This window comes from Danaus plexippus, chromosome 17, assembly GCF_018135715.1.
Source record: "Danaus plexippus chromosome 17, MEX_DaPlex, whole genome shotgun sequence".
NCBI lineage: Eukaryota > Metazoa > Arthropoda > Insecta > Lepidoptera > Nymphalidae > Danaus > Danaus plexippus.
In genome coordinates, this window is record NC_083548.1 from 8,696,620 (window position 1) to 8,720,071 (window position 23,452).

The 23,452-nt window shown below is 44.4% G+C and overlaps 2 protein-coding genes across 2 annotated transcripts; one reads left to right on the top strand and one right to left on the bottom strand.

The window, feature by feature from the left end:
- On the bottom strand, positions 1–3,042 carry LOC116771591 (uncharacterized). Its single transcript, XM_032663486.2, has 3 exons — positions 1,625–3,042; positions 771–930; positions 1–664 (listed from the first exon to the last, which is right to left on the bottom strand). Exons 1-3 carry the CDS (start codon positions 1,767–1,769, stop codon positions 394–396), a joined length of 576 nt encoding a protein of 191 aa, XP_032519377.1. The 5' UTR covers positions 1,770–3,042; the 3' UTR covers positions 1–393.
- Positions 3,043–4,037: 995 nt separating this feature from the next.
- Positions 4,038–6,325, top strand: LOC116771589 (uncharacterized). Its single transcript, XM_061523115.1, has 2 exons — positions 4,038–5,212; positions 5,529–6,325. Exons 1-2 carry the CDS (start codon positions 5,019–5,021, stop codon positions 6,001–6,003), a joined length of 669 nt encoding a protein of 222 aa, XP_061379099.1. The 5' UTR covers positions 4,038–5,018; the 3' UTR covers positions 6,004–6,325.
- The last annotated feature ends 17,127 nt before the right edge of the window (positions 6,326–23,452 follow it).

Here is a 23,452-nt window from a genome sequence, read left to right on the forward strand (position 1 = left end):
TTTGAGCCTAGTGTTTATTTGTGTTGGGACAGACGCGTCGGGTCCGAGACAGTTACAAAAATGAAACTCATTATATTCCTTGACTTCTTCATCAGAATAGACTTCACTAAGTTCACTGGCTCAGTGAACGGCTGCTTGTCAATATTGCTCAGAGCGTTAAGTGATTCCATTACGATATGTCGGAACCGAAGAAAAAACTCCAGCCGCCGTCCTCCACACACACCTAGACCACAACCTGGGACCACAACCTGGGACCACCGGCCACTTGAACATAACAGCACATACATACACATGTACGACGCGGTGTCGCCCTATCATTTAATTTCCAAACACAATATCGTCTCGCCAACACTCAAATCTTAAGGATCGCAGGTTGGGTCTGCTAAAGAGCACTCAACAGTTCTTGTAGAGGTCCATCTTGGTTTCCACGGTGTCGGCTTCGAACTGTTCCTCGACCTTCATCAGCACGTCCAGGACTTGCCTCTTGATCTGGTTTTGGTATTTCTTGGGAAGTCTTCTAGTACTCTGGCAGACGCTGGCGAAGAACAGGTCTAGCGACTCCTGGTGCTCGTTCCCTGGATCCCACACTTCAGACTCTACATCCTGGTCGGATGGGACCTCCGTCTCGTCTATCTTGATGTCTTGTCGGACATGACGTTGGTTTCTGGAAATATGCTTAATTAGTTAAGCGACTAGCTACGACCTGACGTTCATCGCAATTGAAGAACGACCAGGCCGTCACGAGTCTAGTGTGGGAAGAGACCCCTCACCTTCTCACGGTCATGTAGGGCAGGACAAAAGCCATCCGACTCTGAAAGCGCCACTTCTTGCAAGGCACGCCGGCCTTGGTGGTGGCACCCTTGCTGATCTTCTTCAGAGACTGTCTAAGCGAGTCGCGGAGGATCTTCCATTCCCGCTTCAACACCTCACCTGGAGACACACACACAATGTAACTTACGAGGCCATACTTTAATACCTACTACTTAATATTTCCTGGTATAGCTCGCTACCTTCCAATATAAATATCACATAAGTCATCTTCACAGCAGACACTTGTCTAGGTTAGTTAGGTCAGTACATGAACATGTTTAATACCCATTCAATCGGACATCAGAACATACCTTACTGAAGATGCCCGGAGTCACACTTCAACCGGACTGACCAAGTCCTCGTTGCTGTCTTATATCGATTCATTTTCCTGACAACGAAATCGATCGACCGAACAATGCTCTGTTCTTGATCAATAAACAATAGTGTCCAAGATGTTGCACATTATAAAACCTAACATTGAATACACCTCTATTGGTACGCGTATATGAAGGAACATCTCTCATTTAATATTCGACTTTGTGACATATGTCTAGTAAAGTCACAACACAATACGGTTGTAACAAACGGTGAAGGTCGCGTCGAGTCGTCTCAGTCGACATCCTTACCGTGGGTTTCAAACGGTTACCTCGATACGGACCGTTTACAGTTCTTTAAGTAATGGAACACCGAAGGTCGGCGAACGCGATACTATAATACAGTGTAATCGGTTTCGACACACAGCGGCCCGCAACAACACAAGTGTTAACCAGGGCGAGGGAGCGCGCGAGCGGTTCAGCGAGGACTAGACACTCACTCTCCACGCCCAGCCTGTCGGATATCTCGCCCCAGCAGCGGTCCCTGACGTCGATGTCCCGGTGGTTCTCGTGCCTCGTGTCGTACAGCACCGGGTACTTCTTCACCTCGTCGATGATCTTCTCCCTGTACTCTCTGACGCTCATCCCGTGTCCCGTGTTCTAGGAGCCGGGGGCACGTCTACTCAAAGCGAGTGGCTCGCTATACTGCGCTAAGGTAAGCGATGGCGAGGTTGCCGTTCCGTGCGCCGCCGCTCGCCGCCTCCATCGCTTATCGCGCTCGGTGGTCGGCGACGCTAACTTTCAGCCGAGTGATCGCCGACAAACATCAAACACGTCTTATATTATATCAATTTGTGGAAACCGTCATTAATATTAATAATATTGTCTTTATGCACATGTCGCCTTATTAACGATTAATATTGATTAGCAAGTATGTACATACAACAGTGATATGTTTTTGAGTCGTCAGTCACAGAGCGCGGTCCGCATCCGGCGCGAGGCGACGTTGCCAATTCGTCACCGCAGGAGACACTTTACAACCGCGGCCGCTAGATGGCGCGCGACATAAACTGTTACTCCGAACAGGTTCACCGTTGCAATATAACAATTAGGAAAACTACTAAAGCATTCCCGTCAATATGTATGTATGTCCCCCTAGAGCCAGCTGACGACTGTAGATATAGTTCGTTCTATAAATAACGTAGACCGATATAATAGAGGAGCTGTGATCATTTAAAATCAGTGCGTTGTACTCACATTGTAAATGTACACAACAAAACGAATTAACAACAGCGGCGTCGGTTCAGCTCACAAACATCTCCATGTAGTGACATATTCCATGGATCCCTGGTCGCTGATGTTTCTTTCTTTCTTTAATCGCAGTTGTTTTCGCCTCCTCGGTTCTTACAATTGTTGTATGTAATGTATTGCAAGGTGAGATATCGTCATACAATAAAAATAGCCGTTTACAATAATTATAACACGGTATATTTTTTATATCTTTTGTTTAAAAAGTAATTTATTTTCTTGCACGCTAAGTATGACTCATGTGTTCAAACTTGAATTGTAAGATATAAATCGAGATAGGAGCCGCTCTAGAGAGTGTTTACGATTTATAAAGAAGTTTTCTGATATTGAACACGTCCTCTCCCGTCCACCAATCCCTCAGTCCTCGGCCAGTGAGTCGCGGGGTCGCGGCTAGTCTCAATGTGACGTGTCTTGGGGTAGGTAAGTTTTAGAGTGAAGGGAGTCAGTCCTCGTTGAACATTAAATGAACACTTTCTCTATTGTTATCATGCATTAACACACAAGAGCAGACCTTCAAACAACACGTACTGCCGAGTGCCGGCGACCGGCAGCACCGCCCGGCAGACGGTCGAAGGTGAGCCGGAGACCTCAGGAGTCAGGAGGAAATATAAACATATAGAACTTATATAGTCTTCACCTCTTACAAGTACAGGAAGTACAAGAACATCTTTCAAGGAGTGTCGCTCCGTGTTCCGTTATACTTTGTCTCGTATTCGTGCCGGCGGTGGACACGAGCACAGACAGTGTGACACCTGAGTCCTGACTCAAACTAACAAGATCCTAACTAATACATTCATACTCGCTACACATCCATCCACCCACCGGTATCTGTGATTCGTGATCGTGTGGCAGTAACCAGTTCTATTACTTAATAATAATAAAAACTATGATTTCATTCCATCTCATCCGATACTTTAACAACTTTTCCTAAGTCGGTTATTATCTTCATGTAAACTGACAACTGATTTGCTCGTTCCAAGGAGCGTCGCTCGCTTCTCGTCTGACATCTCTTTCGTTCGCATACCATGTGAGGGAGCGTGAGTGACGTTGCCGCGTCGTGTGTGCCGTCTCTGTCGCACTCGCTGGCCCTGTATAAGGCCGTCCCTCTCCGCCGATGGGGCGACTAGACTCCTGGTCGCCACAGGACACTCGTATGTTACATAGCAACAACAGTCAACAGTCACTCAGCCAATATCTGAATTCCGACGCGAGTTGTTAAATGTTCGTAACGATGTGTTTTTTATTTCAGGTTCTTCGTAACACATAATATATAGTATAAGAGAGGCAATTCAAGTTTTTTAACGGGATCTAAAGTCGATGTATTAAGTTCGGGGAAAACAAACCTTTTGTCTCGAGAGAATACTTTTTTTAGTTCATGACATGCGATTGAAGAGCGTTAAATTATATTCAATATAAGTTGTTGCTGTTTAATGAGCGGGGAAAGTTTTTCGTCAGCGATGAGGTCATATATGTATATATTAAATCGATGTTTTAAAATATTTCAATACAATATTCAATATTTTTTGTTCCTTACTTAGTGGGTGTTTCAGATATTTTTTTTATTTTATATATTGCTTGTACGCCTTCTAGGCTTGGAGTCTTACAGGTACTCTGATATGGATGTTGTGTTGTACCCCCTAGCAGGCCTGCCGGGAGTCGGTCCTTCATATTAATGTTCTTGAGTAACAATAATACATTCGACACACTTCATTACCTAAAACATTTTATTGTCGACCCGTCTCCTCCGTTCCCTCCTCGGTCCGGGGCTGTTCACTTGTATGCATAGCTCGGAGATATACAAAGAACGACGCGGGGAGTGTCTCATGAGGTCCTCAGTGAACAGTACGATACCTTCAATGGTTTCAGTGTGTTAATCATTCATTATCTTAACTTTCTGAGTACGCAAAAATCTCCCGGTCCCCGCGCTGGTCCGTCCATGAGATTCTCTACTGATTCCTCATCCTTCACTTCTCAGTCTCTTACGACTAATTTTCTCGTTGTTTTTGGGGCCTTTATTATAATACTGTCATATTTACTATAGCCGTCCAAATCCACCAGGCCCAGATGGCACACACACCTTGGATCTCAGATACCTCGGGCCCTGGTACTCGTGTCTGAGGGATCATCGTGGATGACGTTTTTCTTCTTTTAACAGTCGCTGGTGAATTATTGTTTTAAACATCGCCAGTGAGACCAGTTAAGACGCCGGGCGGAGCGAGGACATACTGATGATGACGAGGGACGTTGGTGTGTAGTGGAAGACATCCAGCTGCCGGCTACCGTTGTTTTGCTTAGATTCATAAAGTACAACATCAGGAGAAAGGTGTCGGAACTAATCCATATTATAATTTATTGTATAGAGACACATCATCATCGAGGTCAATAAATATCCGGCCTCCGAGGGGGGGGGGGTGGTAATAATGTCCTATATACATTTATAGTATATAACGGTCGCGGGCCGTATGTGCGTGTCAGTGTAAATTGTAAACTATTCTATGGAGGTGGAAATATGAGACAGATTTAATATTAGCACACGTGTATCGGAGAGAGCGCGGTGCAGCATGCGCCGGGCGGCCTGTGGGGGTCATGGAGGGTTGTGTGGAGTCGAGCTCGGGTCGGGCCGGTCCGGGCAGCGCGCGCGGGGGGCTCTTTCAGTCGGGCGGAAGCGGCCGTCGGGGACGTTACAGGATGGTCAACACCAGCTGCGCCGTGTTCCAGTGTGACTCCACGTCATTCCGACACAGGGGAGTCAGGTTCCACCAGTTCCCGAGGGATGAGAGGTGAGCGGATATCGGTCAGTGTACTTCTAACGTGTGTCGTCGCTCGTCCAACACTATTATCCTGTAACAGTAGCGATTTATCGGCGATCCGAGGACTCGCAGCCTGCCTCAGCCCGCCTCTTACCGCTTCTAGTTTAGGGTGTAGCGCGCGGTGAGGGCCCCCACCTGTTGCTGTGTACGCGGCATCGCTCGTTCCGTACCGGTCGAGACACCCACCGTAGCGGTCAGAGATCTCCATACAATCCACGCGGTCGCCGTGGACGAGTTTTAATCTGAAAGAAATGTTTTCATACAGCGGGTGAACCATCCGTTTCAGGGCGCTGGTGTGGCTGGCGGCCTGCAGGCGGCCGGAGCTGCAGGGCAAGGACGTGGACCAGCTGAAGAACTTGCACATCTGCAGCCTGCACTTCGAGGAGTGGATGTACGGGAAGCAGCTGCTTAAGAAGACGGCCGTCCCCACGCTGAACCTGCCCTCATCGGAGACCAGCGACCGCGGCACGCAGACGGAGGTGTCGGCGCCGGTGACGCTGCACGTGGCCACCAGCCAGGGGGTGCAGACCGACGACGAGCTGATCATGGCGCTCACTAGGGCGGCCATGATGAGGGAGCTGGCCAAGATCCCAAGCGTCGGGCAGGCTCGCAAGAGGTTCTTCCGGGTGTACGGCACGGATCGCAGGGCGCGCCTCAAGATAGGAGTGAACTCCTCCATCAGCGTGGGCCAGTTTCTCCAGAGCTGCGACGCCTTCCTTCCGGACGCCGTCAGCGCCTTCGTCAAAGCGCACGTGGTGTGAGGCCGCCGAGGACACTTCCGTTCTTCGAAGAGCTTATCATTTTTGTATACTAACTATGCTCGTAATTCTACTAAGTCTTCTAAGTCGTTGGGGCCGAGGTGCGGATCGCTCACTACAGGGTAAACTCGACCGAGATATTCTTTAAGTTTCGGTGGTTTAAGCCTAGGTTAGGTCAGGGTGGTCGATTCTTTGAGAGACTTGTTCCAAATTGTTGCTAAATTTTTTGTGACTGTTTTCTAATTTTACGATCGTATTTAGATAGAATAATTAATGTACTAGTTAAATGAAATCTTTTAAGAAAATAAATGTGGAGTCGTTGTGATGATGTGTCTCATTGCTTCCGACCTTCGCGCCTCTTGACCGACTGAAACGCGCACGATACTGAATCGTTACACAGACTGGCGCGGGCGTAGAAGACTTGTCTCGATATAAACATTTATTTAACCTATTCTTTACCGCTCTTGATTTATTTGTTTTTATTTGACTTTACCTTAGATCGCCTGCAGTAGTTTTCAATCAGTTCATTTCTCACTTTATTATTAAATAAACGTTCGTGTGGTCGTGACGTCAGCTCGTGTCCGTCTTCCCCGGGGTCGGTGTTTATGGATCAGTATTGATGTACCGTTGCCCCAGGGACTGGTCGACCTATATACAAATCCACGTGACACATGTCGCTGTATGTGTGTCCCATGCCTATCGTTTTAACTTATTTTACAAGATTATAATCTGTAAAATGTATACATTTCTCTCTGAATCCAATTACGAATTCCACGCGAAAGAAGTCGCGGGCAAAAAGCATTACATACACATAATGAAGTGTAGTCCGCAGACATCCGACGCGATAGGTTTATAATTATGTAATATGAACGTCGGCCTGCTCGCAGCCTCCCGGTACAGCATGAGACGTCTCGTCGCTCCCTCTCGGTTCTCTGTTCACGGTTAGTTTTTTGCATTTTGTTAACTGAATAATTTTTTAAGATGCTGACCTTCATATGCTACTCTATGTATGGTACTGTTACTTATATGTATATATATATATATATATACATATATATATATATATATATATATATATATATATATATATATATATATATATATATATATGTTACTGCGAGAAACTGTCAGTCCGTCATATCTGTATAATTTAAGTGTGTGTTATTTTCTTACATTTAAACATAAAAAAACTAACTTCACAGGCTGACTCCGTCCTTATGTCGCTGGCAGTACGGTTTATACTGTGTTGTGATACAACCTTCTCTTATTATTAAGCTCGCGGTCGGCCGAGTGACATAACGCAACAAAAAACTGGCGAGTGTTTGGCGAAAGACAACCAAAAAACACATCGACTCCGGGACTGAGGAGTGAGGAGTGAGGAGCGAGGTGTGCTGGATATATGAAGATATGAAAGACAGGAGATAACTCCTCAGATACAGACAGGGGAGGATGCTCCTGGCGGGAGGAGAGGATGCAAGAGTTGGATAAGATATCGATTGCTAGGAAGTTCACTTATAACGTCATCTACGCTATCAATTCAAATCATAGTTAAGCTCGACGCGACCACAGTATTAGAATACTACACAGGAAAAACAGCAACGGATCTCGTGGAGCGTTTAAGACAGCGAGAATCAAATAACGACGAATGTACCTCGAGCGACATCGCCCATCAATATATCAGAGACTCCGCCAGGCTGGTGCCGGGCCCTGGCTAGCTACCGGGCCCGGTAGCTAGCCAGGTAGATATCCTACGCTACATGAATGTATGTAAAAGTATATAGATATATCACACGACGTCTAGGCGAGTCTCCTGACACGCTCACGTTTCATCGGCACAGATGCGCCGTACTTTATGTATGGGTGTGTATGTTAACGTTTCGAGCGGAGATGGGTGTAGGATGATAGTACGTTAATACGTAAGATGCTATGTACTAACAGAGGAAGCTCACTCCTCCCAGGTCAACAAGTCAAGCCTTCTATATACAAGTGTAGCTTAGAGTGTACTACATCAACATGCTTTTATATGCTACCAGCGGCTCACTTCGCCACAAGCGGGTGGATTCCTTTTGGAGTGTGGAGGAACACCTTCAGGCCAGTCACAGTCACCATACACATGGACAGTCGCCAGGACACGACGGCAGGTGGTAGGTGGTAGGATGGACGGTTCGGTAACACGTAGGTAATCAAAGATAACCAGTTTGTTAGAGGATCCGGATACCTTGATGTCTCCCAGGACCCAGGGTAGGGTTAGGCTTCACAAATATATTACTACCATACAATAGGGGTTTATCAATAAGTGTGTGTGTAGCCAGGAAGCAGACTCCCCTCGTCTGTAAACCTCGTCCTCAAGTCCCTCACACTCCGGCTTCTACTGAACAAGGCCATCCTCACCTGAAAGTACGAATTATTAAAATCCTAACAGGAACAACAGAAGCGGCGGACGAGCCAGGCAGCAGCTGTGTGCAGTGACGGGAGTCGGTTATAACAAATATAATGTTTCATAAACATATATAACGAAGCAAATGACACTATGATAACGTCGGAATCCAAAACAAACAAACAGCGATATAGAATTGGATTATTTAAAACCGTTTAAATACAACTGCCTGTATATGTATGCACGTCTCTATCTATAGCCGATACCCGTCAACGCTCCAACAAAGCATTTCCGTCCACGGTAACAGTTATCTGAAGGATCTCGTCTCTCGCTTCTCCGTCTGACTGACGAGTCGGCGCGGTAGCGCCTGAGCTGACGCCATCGACACATGGTGATGAACCGAGGGAACAGAACATCCTGTACATGATGAATGAGTCTGTCACATGTCGGTGAAGAGCCCGTATGTGAAGCTGCTCCGCGCCACTCGCCCCGGACTGCCTTTTGTCTCCCTCGCTCCTCGTAGAATTCCGTGGCTGTCTCTGAAGAGTTTTTGTCTAACCTTTGGGTATCTGAAGAGGGCCGGTATCCTATGCGGGTTTGCGGGTTGTCTCGAGAGTTGTTCGAGGGCCATTATGGTTACTTTTGTTCCTTTTTTGCAAAATATTTCTTTCGCACGCGAGACTTCGTTTGCATTACAAGGAACGTCGATTCAGGACTCCGTGTACGTCTTCCAAGCTGCCTCCTGTCTTGGTATATCCATCTGACAGTCTATATTCGGCGCCGGCTGGTCATGAACATCGTCTACGTGGTGAGGCGCCACCGCTCCGGGTCCCCGGTCGGCAGTCAGGAGGGATGTGACGTCGAAGTAACTCAAACGTTGAAATATATTTTATCTTCGGATATAAAACATTGCAGCTGAACGGACGGTGTAATAAACAAGCTTTTATTCGGTATTTACGACGGAGGCGACGGCGCGAGATCCGATAACAGGTCACAGGTCACCGGCTGAGTTCCACACGAATTATAACCGGCCCAGCTCGGGCCTATCACACGGCCGGTCAAAGGCCGACTGAGAATTATGACTTGTTGCTTACTAATATAATAATATAAGTTGTGTTTTTTGCCTCTGCCTGTAACTGTATAATAACAATTTCATTTAATGAATGTTTTATATCGCTTATCTTTAAACTGCACACAGTGATCTAAAGCCATTAGTTATAGCCCTCTAACAAGTTTAAGGTCGACATGCAAGAAGGACAACTCTAGACGCGAACGAGCCCACTTAAGTTGATTATATGACTTATTTTAATTTCATAGTGACTAAAGACATACGAGTGAGTTATATGACTGGTTTAAAGGAATATAATCACTGTAAAGAGTTACAAAATACAGTTAGGAACTATTCACAAATATAAGATGATGATCTGATGATCTGAGTTTTCCGCATGTATTCATTAAAATTATACTAATCTTTCCCGATACTTTCGTCGCAGATCATGGTCGCTGTAAAGGAACCGAAACGCGGGCACTCTGTCGTTACATAATATTAAAAAACTTTATTTCCGAAAATATTAGTTTCGTTGTAAATATAAGATTGTTCGCTTACAGGTTATTCTGAGTAGCATCAGGAATATCATTCCGTGCTGCATGTCGCACTACAAGCAGCGTTAGAGTAAGGGTGAAATGGAAGATGAGGGGAGAGCAGCAGTGCAGACCAGGTTGGCGCCTGTGGGAAGGCTCAAGTTGACCTCAGCTCAGGGTGGTGTTTATGCACGGTTACTGTCACTCAATCGTTCAGGCGACGGTTGCTGTTCCGTGGTGTGAATAATAAAAGTTAAGATAAAGACGTTTTATCTCCTTCAATAAAAATACAACCGAAAATATTAAGTCATAAGGTTTACTTTAACGTGTAGTCATGTCGTCGGCGTCTTAACAAATATTATAATAGAAAATATATAATTGTTATTGGTTTTAATATTTTATATGAATAACACCTAAATTATGTCCTGAGATTTATCTCAAGTATGTGATACTCCCGGCCATCGAAGCCTGTTCTTTATATCAGTGGTGAGCGACTCCCTGGACGTGTGACTGTAGCTGCTCCTCCTCCTGTAGTTTCCGAGCTACGTGCCAGAGACTTACTGATCTCTATAAATCAGTAGAACCCATCCCAGTAGCTGTATAGGAACTGTCCATCACACTATTTACTCGCGGTGATATTTTTTATTGTATAAGCTTAATATCTCCCAAATAACATTATTGACCCTCGACCCTCGACCCTCAACCCTCGACCCTCACCGGCGTGTTTACTTCATTGATATATTTTTTAATATAGTCTTTAATATTATGATAATGAAACAAGTCTGTGAGCCGTTTGCTGTTTTACTACACAGCTCTATCACCTCCTGTAACTCCTTATCATTGTACACCATTATAGCACGTATTCCTTCTGCCATAAGATCTATAATGGCACCGAGCCACCCAGGGACCGGAGAGGAGCGTAAGCCGGTAGCGAATAGCGAATAACATGTTAGGGTTTGTAACTGAATCTGTAGTAGGAAACTTTGTTAACAAAATTGATGACCACAAATATAGAAGGCTCTTTATAAACAGTTAGTACAAAATAACAGTTAAAGTTAGTTACCATTTTATGTTAATTTTTGTTTGTCAAGTAGTATCCCGTCTCACTAATATCCTCCGAGCCGACGGTCGACTTGTCAGTGGTCAGTATTATCTGAACTCTAGCTTTACGTCTTCCGTATCGATCGTGACTCGGGGGTCCCGGGATACATTATCAAAGAATTGAATTTAAACATCCCAAAAATATAATAATATAACTGATGACCCTGGCCCGACCGGTCGAGCGACTCCCGTCCCCCGACCAGCTCCCCGCGCCAGTCATCGTCACTCGGATGCAACCCTTCCTCCCCTCGACTTAAGGTGTATGTTCGCGCGGGTTCTCCCGAACTATCATCCGTCCCTGTCTCTCCTTTCTCTCCGTCTATGCCCCATCTCCCTCACTGTATCTGTCAAATCCAGTTATCACGAAGATGACAATTCAATATGAATACGTAGGCGGTAGGTCTGTAGAGTGTAGGAACACACAGACCACATGTATTATATATAATTAATATTAACGAGGCATCAAGTCAACGTTTGCGTGTAAGCTGGTGGTAGGGAGGACACGAGCTGTCGGGAGACGTGGTCCTTACAGCGATAGTCCTCCGATAACGTGACGTCACAGTAAAGTTACATCTAACGACAATGATTTGTACAAATGATATAACAGTATTGAAGTAGACTGGCAGACAACTTACAACTCTACGACATACAGTGATAGGGTCGAGGATGACCCGGCGCGAGTTCCTTCATGTGCCTCGTAAATGAAGATCGTTTTTAACTCGCTTTTATTAGCTTCACCTGTATGTTTGTATGTTTGTATGTTTGTAACCGACTCCTTTGAGCTCGATTTTGCCATACTTTGACCGATCAGATTTAATTGAAACTTTGCACACCTGTCAAAGACCGATGACAATGCAATAATTCGATTAAAAAATCCGATTATCCCAATTAGATTCGCCAGGATTAATTAATTCCTTTCCGCATCCTTTGCATGCGAGTAAGAGAGATAGAGCTAGTGTGCGAACTACGCATGCGTAGTTAATAGCTACACATTAAAGTCTGGCCCGGTTCATGTTCTTAAAAATAATAGTTTAGAAAACTAAAAAAACACGCTTTTATAAAAAATCCAACTAAAAACCAGAAAATAAAATTTAATAAATTTAGATTAAGAATAGTGTAAATAAAAAATTAATGTACATTATTGTAAAAAAGCGTGGGGTGCATTTACAGTGCTTCTTTATGATATTATCAAAGTAAAGATCATTCTGCTCATCTGTCAATTATATGTTTATAACTATTGACACTATGCACCCCACGCTTTTTTACAATAATGTACATTTATTTTTTATTGCGACATGCAATAGATGAACAAGAAACTATGAGGCAACATTATAACAGTTGAACTTTAATAAGATGTTGTCTGCGTGTCTTGTCATCTGTTACAACTCGCAGTGTGGCCGGCGTCTGACAGCTGGGACAACAGTCGCCTCACAAAATAATAGACACGATACTTCAGTTTCAGGAGCCGTGGTCTTTGATGGTCGCTGTCGGCAGTAGCAGCTCTTGCAGAAATACATTAAATTCCAGGATAGCGGAGGTGACCTCCCCCTCCCCTCACACCCTCACAGCCTGCACCCCTCTCTCCTCACCCCTGATAAACTCATTAGAGGATATATTTTATTGTTTCTAACGGGAGATATTCCATTTCCTTTCATATTCATAAAATTTGAGTGAAAAATGTTCCTGGATAATGAAATAATAAATTAATATTTTTAAGAAACGAATTTTCTTCTTTGGTCGTTATTTTTCCCTCGTGCCACCCTTCTTTCCAATATTTCTTTATTTGCTATCAAGTAACTAAATTAAATTTATAATTAGGAGAAATGTCAATGTTGATGTGGAGACGTCTGACGAGCCGAGTTTCAATGATTAAAATTTTAAACATTGTTAAAATACAACACACACTCACACACACACACACAAGTGACCTTCCAGCAACTTGTCTGTAATATAGAATGTGAGCTGAACCCTGGGGCCTGGTCTGTGAGCACTGTGCAGTCACTTTGTGTCATGTGTAACGCGGTAGGCACTGGCAGTGGTCAGCAGTGTGAACTATGAGCGACGCCTTCGTGTACATCTCTCACCTCGATGGCTTCTATTTAAGACGAAATCCTTAACTGTCTGTCTCCTGGTCCGTCTGAGGAGAAACGCTGATTCCTAAGTTCAGTGCCGTATAAAAAGTAGGAATATAATCTTAAAATGACCTCCGCCGAACTCCGAACGTATTGAACACGGATTGTGTAAGCTTACATAACGGACAGACCTCTACAGGGGAACAAACAAAAAACATTGTGGCCAGTGGGCGACCACACAAAAACATCGAGTGAGCGGACCGGACTCGCCGAGGACACACACGGGCTCACGAGACCACGAGGCGGGACACGGACCGGAGTGGAGCACTGAGAGGTCCAGGGGGGAAACACAGGAGGAGTCGCGGCTCACGATCAGCCCTCGAGAACTAGTTAATATTATGTTATAAGGAGACATCGAACGACCTTGACTAACGAAATAATATAAGGAGCGGCTTTGTAACTATTGTAATGTAACAACAGCGAATCACTTCATGGATGTGGAAATATTACACTTGGAAAATTTCTAACTTACCGGGTTCCGGTTTGCTAACGTACTTTAAACATGTGATGCGGTTTATTAATATATAAACCCGTGTGATTATAATGTAATGTACACACACGGCACACCGCCGTCTCTACCCATTACAACTTCATTTGCTAGTTGTTTTCCCTGTTTTTGTCCGCTCCTCAGCGGACTCGCCGAGCACAAAACATTCGTACATTATTTTTTTGTTACAATTGAATTAATGTTTGACTGAGAATGAATAAGAAGATTAGAGCTCTGGTAGATACCCCTCCCGGTGACGCTGTAAAAGCCAATAGGGCTAAGAGCCACAGTCACGACGAAAAAAAAGCTCTGGTAGAGACGACGATATTGATGGAAGAAGAGACGACCTTTACAGACAGACGAACTAGTGACAACATTGAATGATGTTTTAAGGTTCGGGTAAGACATGACCGGTTCGATCTAACGGATAATAAGGAATAATCATTGAAATAAAACCATCAAAATATGTCAGAGGAAGACGTTACCTCGAGTTCCATGCGAGTCCTCCAGACTCCTGTCACTTGATTATACTATAAGCGTACAATTAAAAAATATTAAATGATGTAGTTGTGGCAATGAATCAGAGCACAACAAATTAAAAGCGACCTTGAAGCTCAGTACACACAAGTTTATTGTTAAAATTAAATAATTACAGAATCTGTTACTGCACACAACTTCTTTTTGTAAAGCAGCCCGCTTGGCGGCCATTTTACATTTTAGTTTAAGTTATAACAATTTTAAAACATGGCGAAGAGTTCTGATCTCGTTTCACAATGTATTTTATTTTCGATTCAACGGATCAAGCTGTCAGTATTAGCGGACCGTCACCTGTGAGTCTCTTGTCACTCTTATAATATTTTAATTTATTTTTTCATTAAGAGTTCATCAATAATTTAACAATAATTTCTCCACATCTTGTTGCGGCCGCTCCGAGTGACGTCACAAGTCTCTCCTTTCTCTCTCATTCCCTTTCCGTTAAACGATGGTCCGTCTCTCTCGCACTCCCGATCTCTATTATGACGATAAGTGACATTGAGCGTAAGATTGGTAGCGAAATATACGACCATATTATACGGTCCATTTAATTGATGAAGCACAAAAATAGACCTTATTTATAGCATGATAAGATTCATACAAATATTAAAAAGGACATGTGTAAATTTGCTGTGTGTCAAAGGATGTTATGTTTACTCATATGCAGTCGGTTTATAGAAACACACAAAAACCGACCTTATCTCTTGCTAATAAGACGCACTATATATATAGGGAGGATTCGTGAAGGAAGATTTTCAGGCAAAAAGTGTTTTAGTCAGGGGGTGTCACCAGGATCGAGGACTCGAAGATGACTAGAGAGAGGGTGAGGAGGAGAAGGAGACTCGACGATAAGGAGTGCCACGAGACAGCTCAGTGGGGAGACATCTAGGAACTTAGTACTAGTGTCTCCGGTCTGGCCCCGTCGGAATTCGGATACCAGGCGTATTGATATTAAACTCCTGAAATATCCTGAGGAAGATCAGCCAGGGACATTGACGCTGGCTTCACCCAGGAGGAGCTCCTCGTCCACCGACCGACGAAAAATATTTATATCGGAGTAAAACAAAAAGGACTTTGAGTCACGACTCTCGGTGAAGGCGATTCGTTTTTCAATATTTCGCATGTTACCGTTTGTCGCACCCGAGACTAAACGTTACTTCACCTGCGACGGATAACATGAGTTCGTCAAATAGTTTATCCAAGCTCTGGACGACATGAATCAGTTGAAGTCTTAGAAGTAATGTTCTAGTAAAGTGAAGATGTTCCGTACACGCTGCTATCATCATATTTTCTATTTTATTGTAAATCTTCAACTCGACGCACAAGAATCGTAAAATAATAAAACAAGCAAATTTATTTTTCGCCGTGCTGTAATCACTAACTAGTAACTCCGACCTGCCGTTCGTGGACTTCACTAGACCATCCTTATATAAAACTCGGCCAATGACGAGTCACTTCAAACTTAGGTATTTTATTTTCTTATGTTGAGAACGAACCATCGAGCCTTCTCTCCGGCGGTGACTCCCTCCGACTCTCCCTGGTGGTGTCGGAGACTGCTCTCAGACGTTCCGCGTCCTCTCCCGGGGACTGGAACAGCTGTTTGACAAAAAATATTAACCGTATACTAGAAGTGTCCGTGTGTGTCTGTGTGTGTGTCCCTACCTGCTGCACACACGACCCTGGCGGTGTCGTACAACCTGCCTCGTAGTACAATACATATTGTAATAACGGACTTGCGACACTTGCAGAAATGAAAAAACTAACAAAATATTGTTATAACGTACAACCAACTAACTCACGGTGCACAGTGAGTGAGGCACCGCTAGAGGTGATATAAAAACAGATGGAGTCCAGACACGGAGCATAAGCAGTAGGACAGAGGAGGCGCTCCGAGAGGAGGTGGAGTATCTGATGGATGCAATACTTATATAGCAGGGATCCCTGAACTAAACTCTCGTAATAAACTATGAGTTCTGAATAAAGTCTCCCCCCCCCCGTCTCCTCCTATCCACCGCTCTCTCCTCCGCTCCTGTCGTCGCTCGGTATCCGTCGTATTCCGTATCTTCTTTGTTTCTCCTCCTGAGCGTCCTCGGCCCCGGTGTCCTCGCTCCCCGGCGGCAGGCCTCGTCTCCTCCCGCGACTCCTCCTCACTCTTCTCGCTGCATTATAAACTCATAGAATCTTCTAGAACGAATCAATTATATTCTGTTAAAACCTTTTGCTCAATAATTATTTCTATCTACGGTTACACACTGGCAACTTTTTAGTGAGCTTCGATCAATAGCCGCGCTCAGAGGAATCCCGACCTTCGAGCCTGGACTCATGGTTTTGATTTCCTCGAGCGGAGTCCTAGCGGGGTCTCCGGACGGTAACAGACCTTATGCCGCCGACATAGAGCTCAGCCTCTACGCGGGCCGGTGCGCCCATCCTCCTATCACAGGAGAGTCGACCTTATTCAATACACTTAAGGTTTAGTCTCCCCTGCTGCCGGTCTCCGCTTTCGTTCGCCTGTTACCAAGCGCGGTTCGCGGATCACCAACCTTTTTTTAGGGCGACCCCGCACCAACTTTCACCTTTATTCCTGAGCTTCTGTTTCCAGGCGCTGCCTCGTATATATTTATCAGAAAACAGTTTCATATTTTTTTTTATAAAAAAAAACTCCATGAGAAAGTTTCGTTGGGAGCTGAGGGGTGCATTTTTTGTTAATTTCTCATGAACAAGTCACTAGTTGCCAGTGGCTCGTGTAGATCGCGAACAAAGACACACGATATTCGAAAAGTTCTAATATCCGAATCGTTTAAGTCATTTATCCTTATATTGTTGCGCTATGGCCGAACATCGCGCCAACATATTTTCGACCTCGACACTACATGTCTTTGTTGTCGAAAAATAAAAAGTAAACAACGACCTGAAGTATGTTTTGTTTAATTTCATACGTAATGTTGAGTTCTGTAATAGACATTGGCAATACGGGGAGGGTCGCAGGTAAAGACATGTTCGGTGTAAGCGTGTCACGAGGACTGAGGAGTGAGCTACGTGAAGGAGAGATTAGTGATTATGATACACGAACACACGGACACACGGACGGTAAAAAATAATAAATGCAAAAAGGTTGTCGGCGGGAGGCGAGCCATAGATGCACTCACCCGCGCCACGTCACGTACGCACTAACCGCCTCCCGGCCGCCTGTTCTGTAACATGCCTTATTCCCTAGTGTTAAGGTCCACCGAGGCGTTCTTTTCTTTGTGAAGGTCGATGTCTGTTCCGTCGTTCCGGTCTTGAGCCGTGTCCGACCAGCTCCGTGTCTCTATGTGTGCGTGTATTGTCTGTGTGTGTGTGTGTACATCACGCCGGTCACGTAGGCTCGTCTAAGTGAGTTGCTACAGCGTATTTGGGACGTCATGATGTCGGTCTTTGTCTTCCTATATGATATCTTAAAGTTTCATGTATCGTTCAATATCACTCGCTCTCAGTCTTCACTCCTTCACGCCGTTGCCAAGTCACATATTTAAACTATTAGACTATATAAAAAGCGATAACTTACATTTTTGCATTTATAGAAGCTAAAAACATACAATCCCTCACCGTACTTGTTAATTTAAACTTTTGTGTGTGCCGGGTGCAAAATAGTTTGTATGTCCGTTTCGCTCGTGTGTAAGTGCACATAGCAACAGTCCATCAGCTGTGCCGAGCACGACCGAGGACAGGCGAGCGCACACGAGCACGGTCGAGCACAGTCGAGCACACGGTGACGAGCAGTCGAGCACTCGAGCACTCGAGCACACGATCCGTTGGATGTTTAGCTTGTAATCCCAAATATTGTAAATGTATCGAGAAGCGGTTTGTGTGTGTGTGTGTGTGTGTGTCGTAACCACACACTCATGTATATTGTGTGTAAGTAGAGTATAGACAAAGATGTGGGGATACTTACTAACAGATGATATACATACTTCGAGAAGATAAAAGATAATGTTAAAGATGAGGAGGGAGAGTGTGTGAGGTGGAGTGACCGACATACATACATACATACATACAATCAGGTGTGTCACTGAGCAGCGAACACAAAGGTGTTTGAGTGACGACAGACCGTCCCCTGCAGGGGCGGAAGAGCTGGAGTGTGTCGGGTGTACACACAACAACGAACACTCTTCCTTGTCTTCACATTGTTGTAAACGTTTATAACTCTTAGCTTGCCCTGGTTCCCGACTCTCCCTCCCTCCCTCACGGACTATTCTCGTCTTCGTATGTCATGTTCACCGAGTTCATTACTGAAGTCTCTGTGTCCGCGTCTCCGGCCATCTACGGCCTTCTGACTATGGGACTCCTATTCCTGTATTCAAAAAGTGCATGATCAAGTTAACCAGCCAGCCAGCCGACTACAGCTCGCCTCTCGAGCACCTCGCTACAAGTAAACACGAGGCTCCAGGGTGCAGGACATGAACTGTACCCGCGGAGGGTTTGATTACAGAAAATAGAAATAACAAAGTGTGGAGTTTGAGAATATGAAAAAATACGATTAATATAGCCTACTTAGTATTATGAAACAAAAAGAGTAAATAGTATTTAATGTATGTATGTTTATTGCTTATGTCTCGCGTCATAACTCCTCACATCTATTTAATTACATCTATAATGATGCAAGTGTCGGAGGGTTCCGTATCAATGGGTTCGTAGTTTTCTTGTTAATTTTTAAGACTTCTCGTGTTTGTTGTGAACCCAAAGGCCGTTCATAGTCAAACGATACCCTGGACGATGCTATCATTACCAGGGATTGCTTCGATCCGTACAGAGAGTAGTTAAGCTTGAACTCGCTCCATGTGTACTACTACTTCATCAGCCAACTCAGAGACAAAGAGTGAGAGCCGAAAACATAATTATCCTGTGAATGTGAAGGTCTGTGAGCGTGGAGGCAGCTCTCGATCTCCATCCGCTACAGAATTATGCTAATCCCATTAAGAACTGTTTGGTTTAAAGCAGCTTAAACTGAACCCTCGTCAGCATGACCGCGCCTCCGAGGCTCCTCTAGATGTATATAGTGGAGAACTTAAGTAAAGTTTTATTTATGTCTAGCTCCTAACTCAATGTACAGCCTAGCCCCTGAGCACTCGGAACGCGTAGAAACGGTGATCGGAGATGTGAAGATAAGATACGGAGACATCAATAGAAGCACAAAGAGATCCCACGAGAGCATGGACCGGGGGAGGTTGGCAGAGTTATTGGAAGCAAAAAAATTTAATTATTAAAAAAGCAGATAAGTTGGATACTGCTGAAACAGAGTTACTACTATCATTAGTGGAAACAGATAGGACTATCCGATCGAACGATCGAACGATCGAACGAACGATATCAATATTTTAATATATTGTGTAAACAACCGGGCGCTGCAGTCATCGATCGCCTTCAGATCACAAACAAAGGATGTTTAAAGCAAGTAGCCGGTGGCAGGATACGTGACTCCCGGGATCACTAATTTGGGGACAATTATAATATTAAGCGAGTCCCTCGCTCGTAACTCTCTTCTATAGACACCCGCCCTCCGCCCTCCGTCCTCCGGCCCTCGTCCTCGAAGGGTCGAAATTAGTGCACTTTGCATTTACCGCGTGTCCACTCGTTATGAGAGAAGGGAATTATTATTTCTGACCGGCTACCGACAGACCGCCACCAACGCCACCACCACCACCACCACCATGCTCAGCCACAACAGTTATCGGTATATGTTCATTTAATATAAACAATAAAAGGCGACTCTACTTCATTGTGTTTATTGTGTAAACAGAAAAATATTGTCCTACAGCTGAGGTGTGTGACAGGCGGGGACGGGTGATGAAACTAGTGTACAGAGATAGTTCTTTGTTAATTGCATCATATAGTAAGTAGGACGCGGACCCTCCCCGCCTCCGGAAAGATACGGACAGTGAGACACTCTCCCGACCACGAGGATCCGTCATACAATGTTATCCAGGGAGGACAGCTCCCATCTGAAAAGTGTTCAGTAGTGTAAGGCACACGTTCAGTAAGCGAGTCACTGGCAGTAACAGCATTTCACGTTTTCCTTCCCCGCGAACTGAAAGTGATCGCCACCCCGAGGTAATATTTCACCGACAGCTGAGAGGCTGCGGTAATTGTGCGAGTTGTTTTCGCTGTTCCGACACAGCTCCTCGCTAAGTGAACGGGCGTCGGCTGGGCGCTCGGCGTTCGCCTCGACAACAATATAATGATCCACTTCCGGTGACACTGCACCCGGGAAATATAAGGCTTTACACGTGACACGAAGGACGCGGGAAAATATCCGTCAGGAGCGAGCCAGAAGACAGAACAAGTGCTAGGGCAGAGGGACACGGGCAGCGGCACGAGTGACGTACCTATCGAGAACACGAGCAGTAAGACAAAGACTAGTCGTTTAAACTTTTATCACTCAAAGAATTACAGAAGATTAAACAAAGCTTAGGGAAAATAAGTCAGTAAATAACGGTGAGCTCGGGGTGCGCGGGGCCACGCCGGGGTCCGGGCGGACGGGACGGTGCCGGGGGCAGGGGTGTCGGGGAGGAGGGGTTTAGGAGACCCAAATTCATTCCTTTGTCCCGAAATTATAGCAGAACTTAAATTTTCTTTTGACTTTTACGGGTAGTCGGAACAGCATTCAACTCAGAATGAATGATGCGTGCCTCACGTGACGTATTTGTATTAATTATAAGTTAAACGGAGGAACACCTCTGAAGTAGGGAGGGTCCCTACACTCGTCATCATGAACACGGCCTGTATGTCCCAGCTGCAGGCCTCCAGGTCTCCAGGTCCACGTGTGACCTTTATCTATTATCATTCATGATGCTCGTTGTTTTTACATCTCAAGTGTTTACTCTCGGCCGTCGTCATAACAACTCTCGGTAATATCAAAATAAAGGACTAACTAATTCTCTCTCTCTCTCTCTCTCTCCGTGACGTCATCCGTATAATGAACGTATTTCGAGAACATGTTTTGACAACATAATGTATATATATATATAAATATATATATTAAAGCTATTTCTATAATGTTATGTAAACAGTAACATCCGACCACATTATTATAAAGGTTACAATTATTATTTGTCTCTGTCTGTATGTCTGTATGTTTGTGTGTGTCTACTGAACCAATTCCATTAGGAAGACATATCGGGAACCGAAGTCCGAAAACACTTGAACTACTTTTTGTGAACAAACTTACTTCCTGTACCTGTCTCTGTCTCTGTCATATATACACCGAGCACTAATAGCCGGTCACATCACAGCCTGACCGCAGCAAACAATAAATCGTTGATTGTCTGTAAGCGTGGATCCTCTGCGACCTGTCCGCGTCGCTGGGAGCAGCCCGTCGTATCCCGCCAGCCTCGTGCGTGCACTCGTCGTTCTTAACATTAACTTCATTGTATCTTCAATAAGTTTTTCTACGAGCGTGTCGGGGTGTGCTCAGTCCTCGTCTGCGCGTCGTTCATAGGAGACTTTAAACAGTCAACAAGCAGACGGAAGTATTTTTGAATAAATAAACGTTATACAAGTTTCTTTAAACATAAAGCATGTCCTGTACGTCCTGTGTGTCCCGTGTGACACTAAATACTTCCTATAGTGTATATATTCTATTTTTCTGTTTTCATGTAACTTAGTTCTCCGTCCTCGTCTTGATCACAGGCTGATGTTAAATTAACCATACTGAATCCTGAACAGCTACACTACTCTATTTACTTCAAACCTTATCACTTATTTAAATTTGAATTCATCTCAGTATCTCTATATTTCCGGAGGCAGTTTCGATTATTCTTAACCTTAAATTAAATATCTGTCTTATTGTTATAACATTCACAAATAAACATAAAGTAAGTCTACATCAAGAACCCGAGACCCGGGATCCTAAGTGGACCTGGAAAAGTTGGTGAATGGATGAGTGGAATTCAGTCACCGGCTGGGTATGAGCTGATGCAGATTGTAATGAATGCACCAGAACTAACTTCCTGTTGTGACAAGCTAGTGAGTCGGTGAGCTGGTGAGCCGTTCCGCATTGTTTCCTCAATGTAACGGAAGTAAAACGGAGACTTCAATTCCATGTTGGATGACGAGGAAGTTACCCGCGGACATACACACAGTGTACACAGTAAAGAATACGAGGAGCTGGTACCGAGGAGTGACACCGTGGTCGGGTCCACGAGGAGTCAGGAGACATAGTTACATTTAAAAATATATTCTATTGCGAGAATAGAGACATAATAAAATAATCGATTCATAATAATCATACGGCGTGACACAGATAATATGCACATTCTATATATAGTAAATAAATATCAAAAAGGTATTTATTTCTTATAAAAATGTATGAAAAAAACTTGATCGATGTTGAATGACTTACAAGGAATACCAAGTGCTGGTGTCTCACACCGACGACCTACGACATAAGACGAGGGACGTGACGGCCTGATGACTGATCTATATAGCATGTGAGGATATGGTATAGGTACTAAAAACCCTCCGTGAAGAAGAAATAATGTAATGAAATGTATGTAAATAATGTACACACACACAGACACAGACACGAGAGTCCTAGACTCGAGTCTACACAGTGCAGAGTGGAGACACAGCTGTCAGCTAGGAAAACGTATTATATGACGAAATGCACATAAAACAGATAAACTGTCGTTGATTACAATATAAGGAATAAAGTCAAGACAAAAACAATGTCTTTCTGTAAGAAAGGTCATGAAAATGTGGATGTAAGATTAAGTGACATCAAATCGTATGAGAACTACATACATACAACATTATACAATACAAATATAAATACAATAACTGTACTGCCACACGAGGAGAGCAAACCCGGGCTCGGAGACTAGTGTGTCGTGTCGCTATGATAATAGCAGATATAATATTGATAAAAAGAACTTTGATTTAAAATAATGTTGAACATTATGAAGGACAGGACACATCGAACTGAAAAACGTTCATTGACGAACAGGTCGGAGACCAGGTCACAGGCCTCCGCAGGACCTCTAATGTAATATTACGATTTGAATACAACGTCACCGGAGAGCAGCACCGGCCACGGGCACCCGGACCGGTTAGAACGAGTCGGAACCGGTCGCAACCGGTCCGGACTGGACGGGACCCACCGGGAGCGGGCCCGTGACCGAAATAATAAAAACTATTGGTAAAATAGCATTAATGAGACTTACTAAACTTTCAAATAGTGAAGATACAGTTTGAAGAAAATATCAT

Bases quoted from the DNA above. Each gene is read 5' to 3' on its own strand.
- LOC116771589 (XM_061523115.1), top strand. From the start codon at position 5,019: ATGGAGGGTTGTGTGGAGTCGAGCTCGGGTCGGGCCGGTCCGGGCAGC. The intron at 5,213-5,528 runs GTGAGCGGATAT...CATCCGTTTCAG, and splicing joins CAGTTCCCGAGGGATGAGAG to GGCGCTGGTGTGGCTGGCGG.
- LOC116771591 (XM_032663486.2), bottom strand. From the start codon at position 1,769: ATGAGCGTCAGAGAGTACAGGGAGAAGATCATCGACGAGGTGAAGAAG. The intron at 931-1,624 runs GTGAGTGTCTAG...GTGTGTCTCCAG, and splicing joins CGACAGGCTGGGCGTGGAGA to GTGAGGTGTTGAAGCGGGAA. The intron at 665-770 runs GTGAGGGGTCTC...GCATATTTCCAG, and splicing joins CCCTACATGACCGTGAGAAG to AAACCAACGTCATGTCCGAC.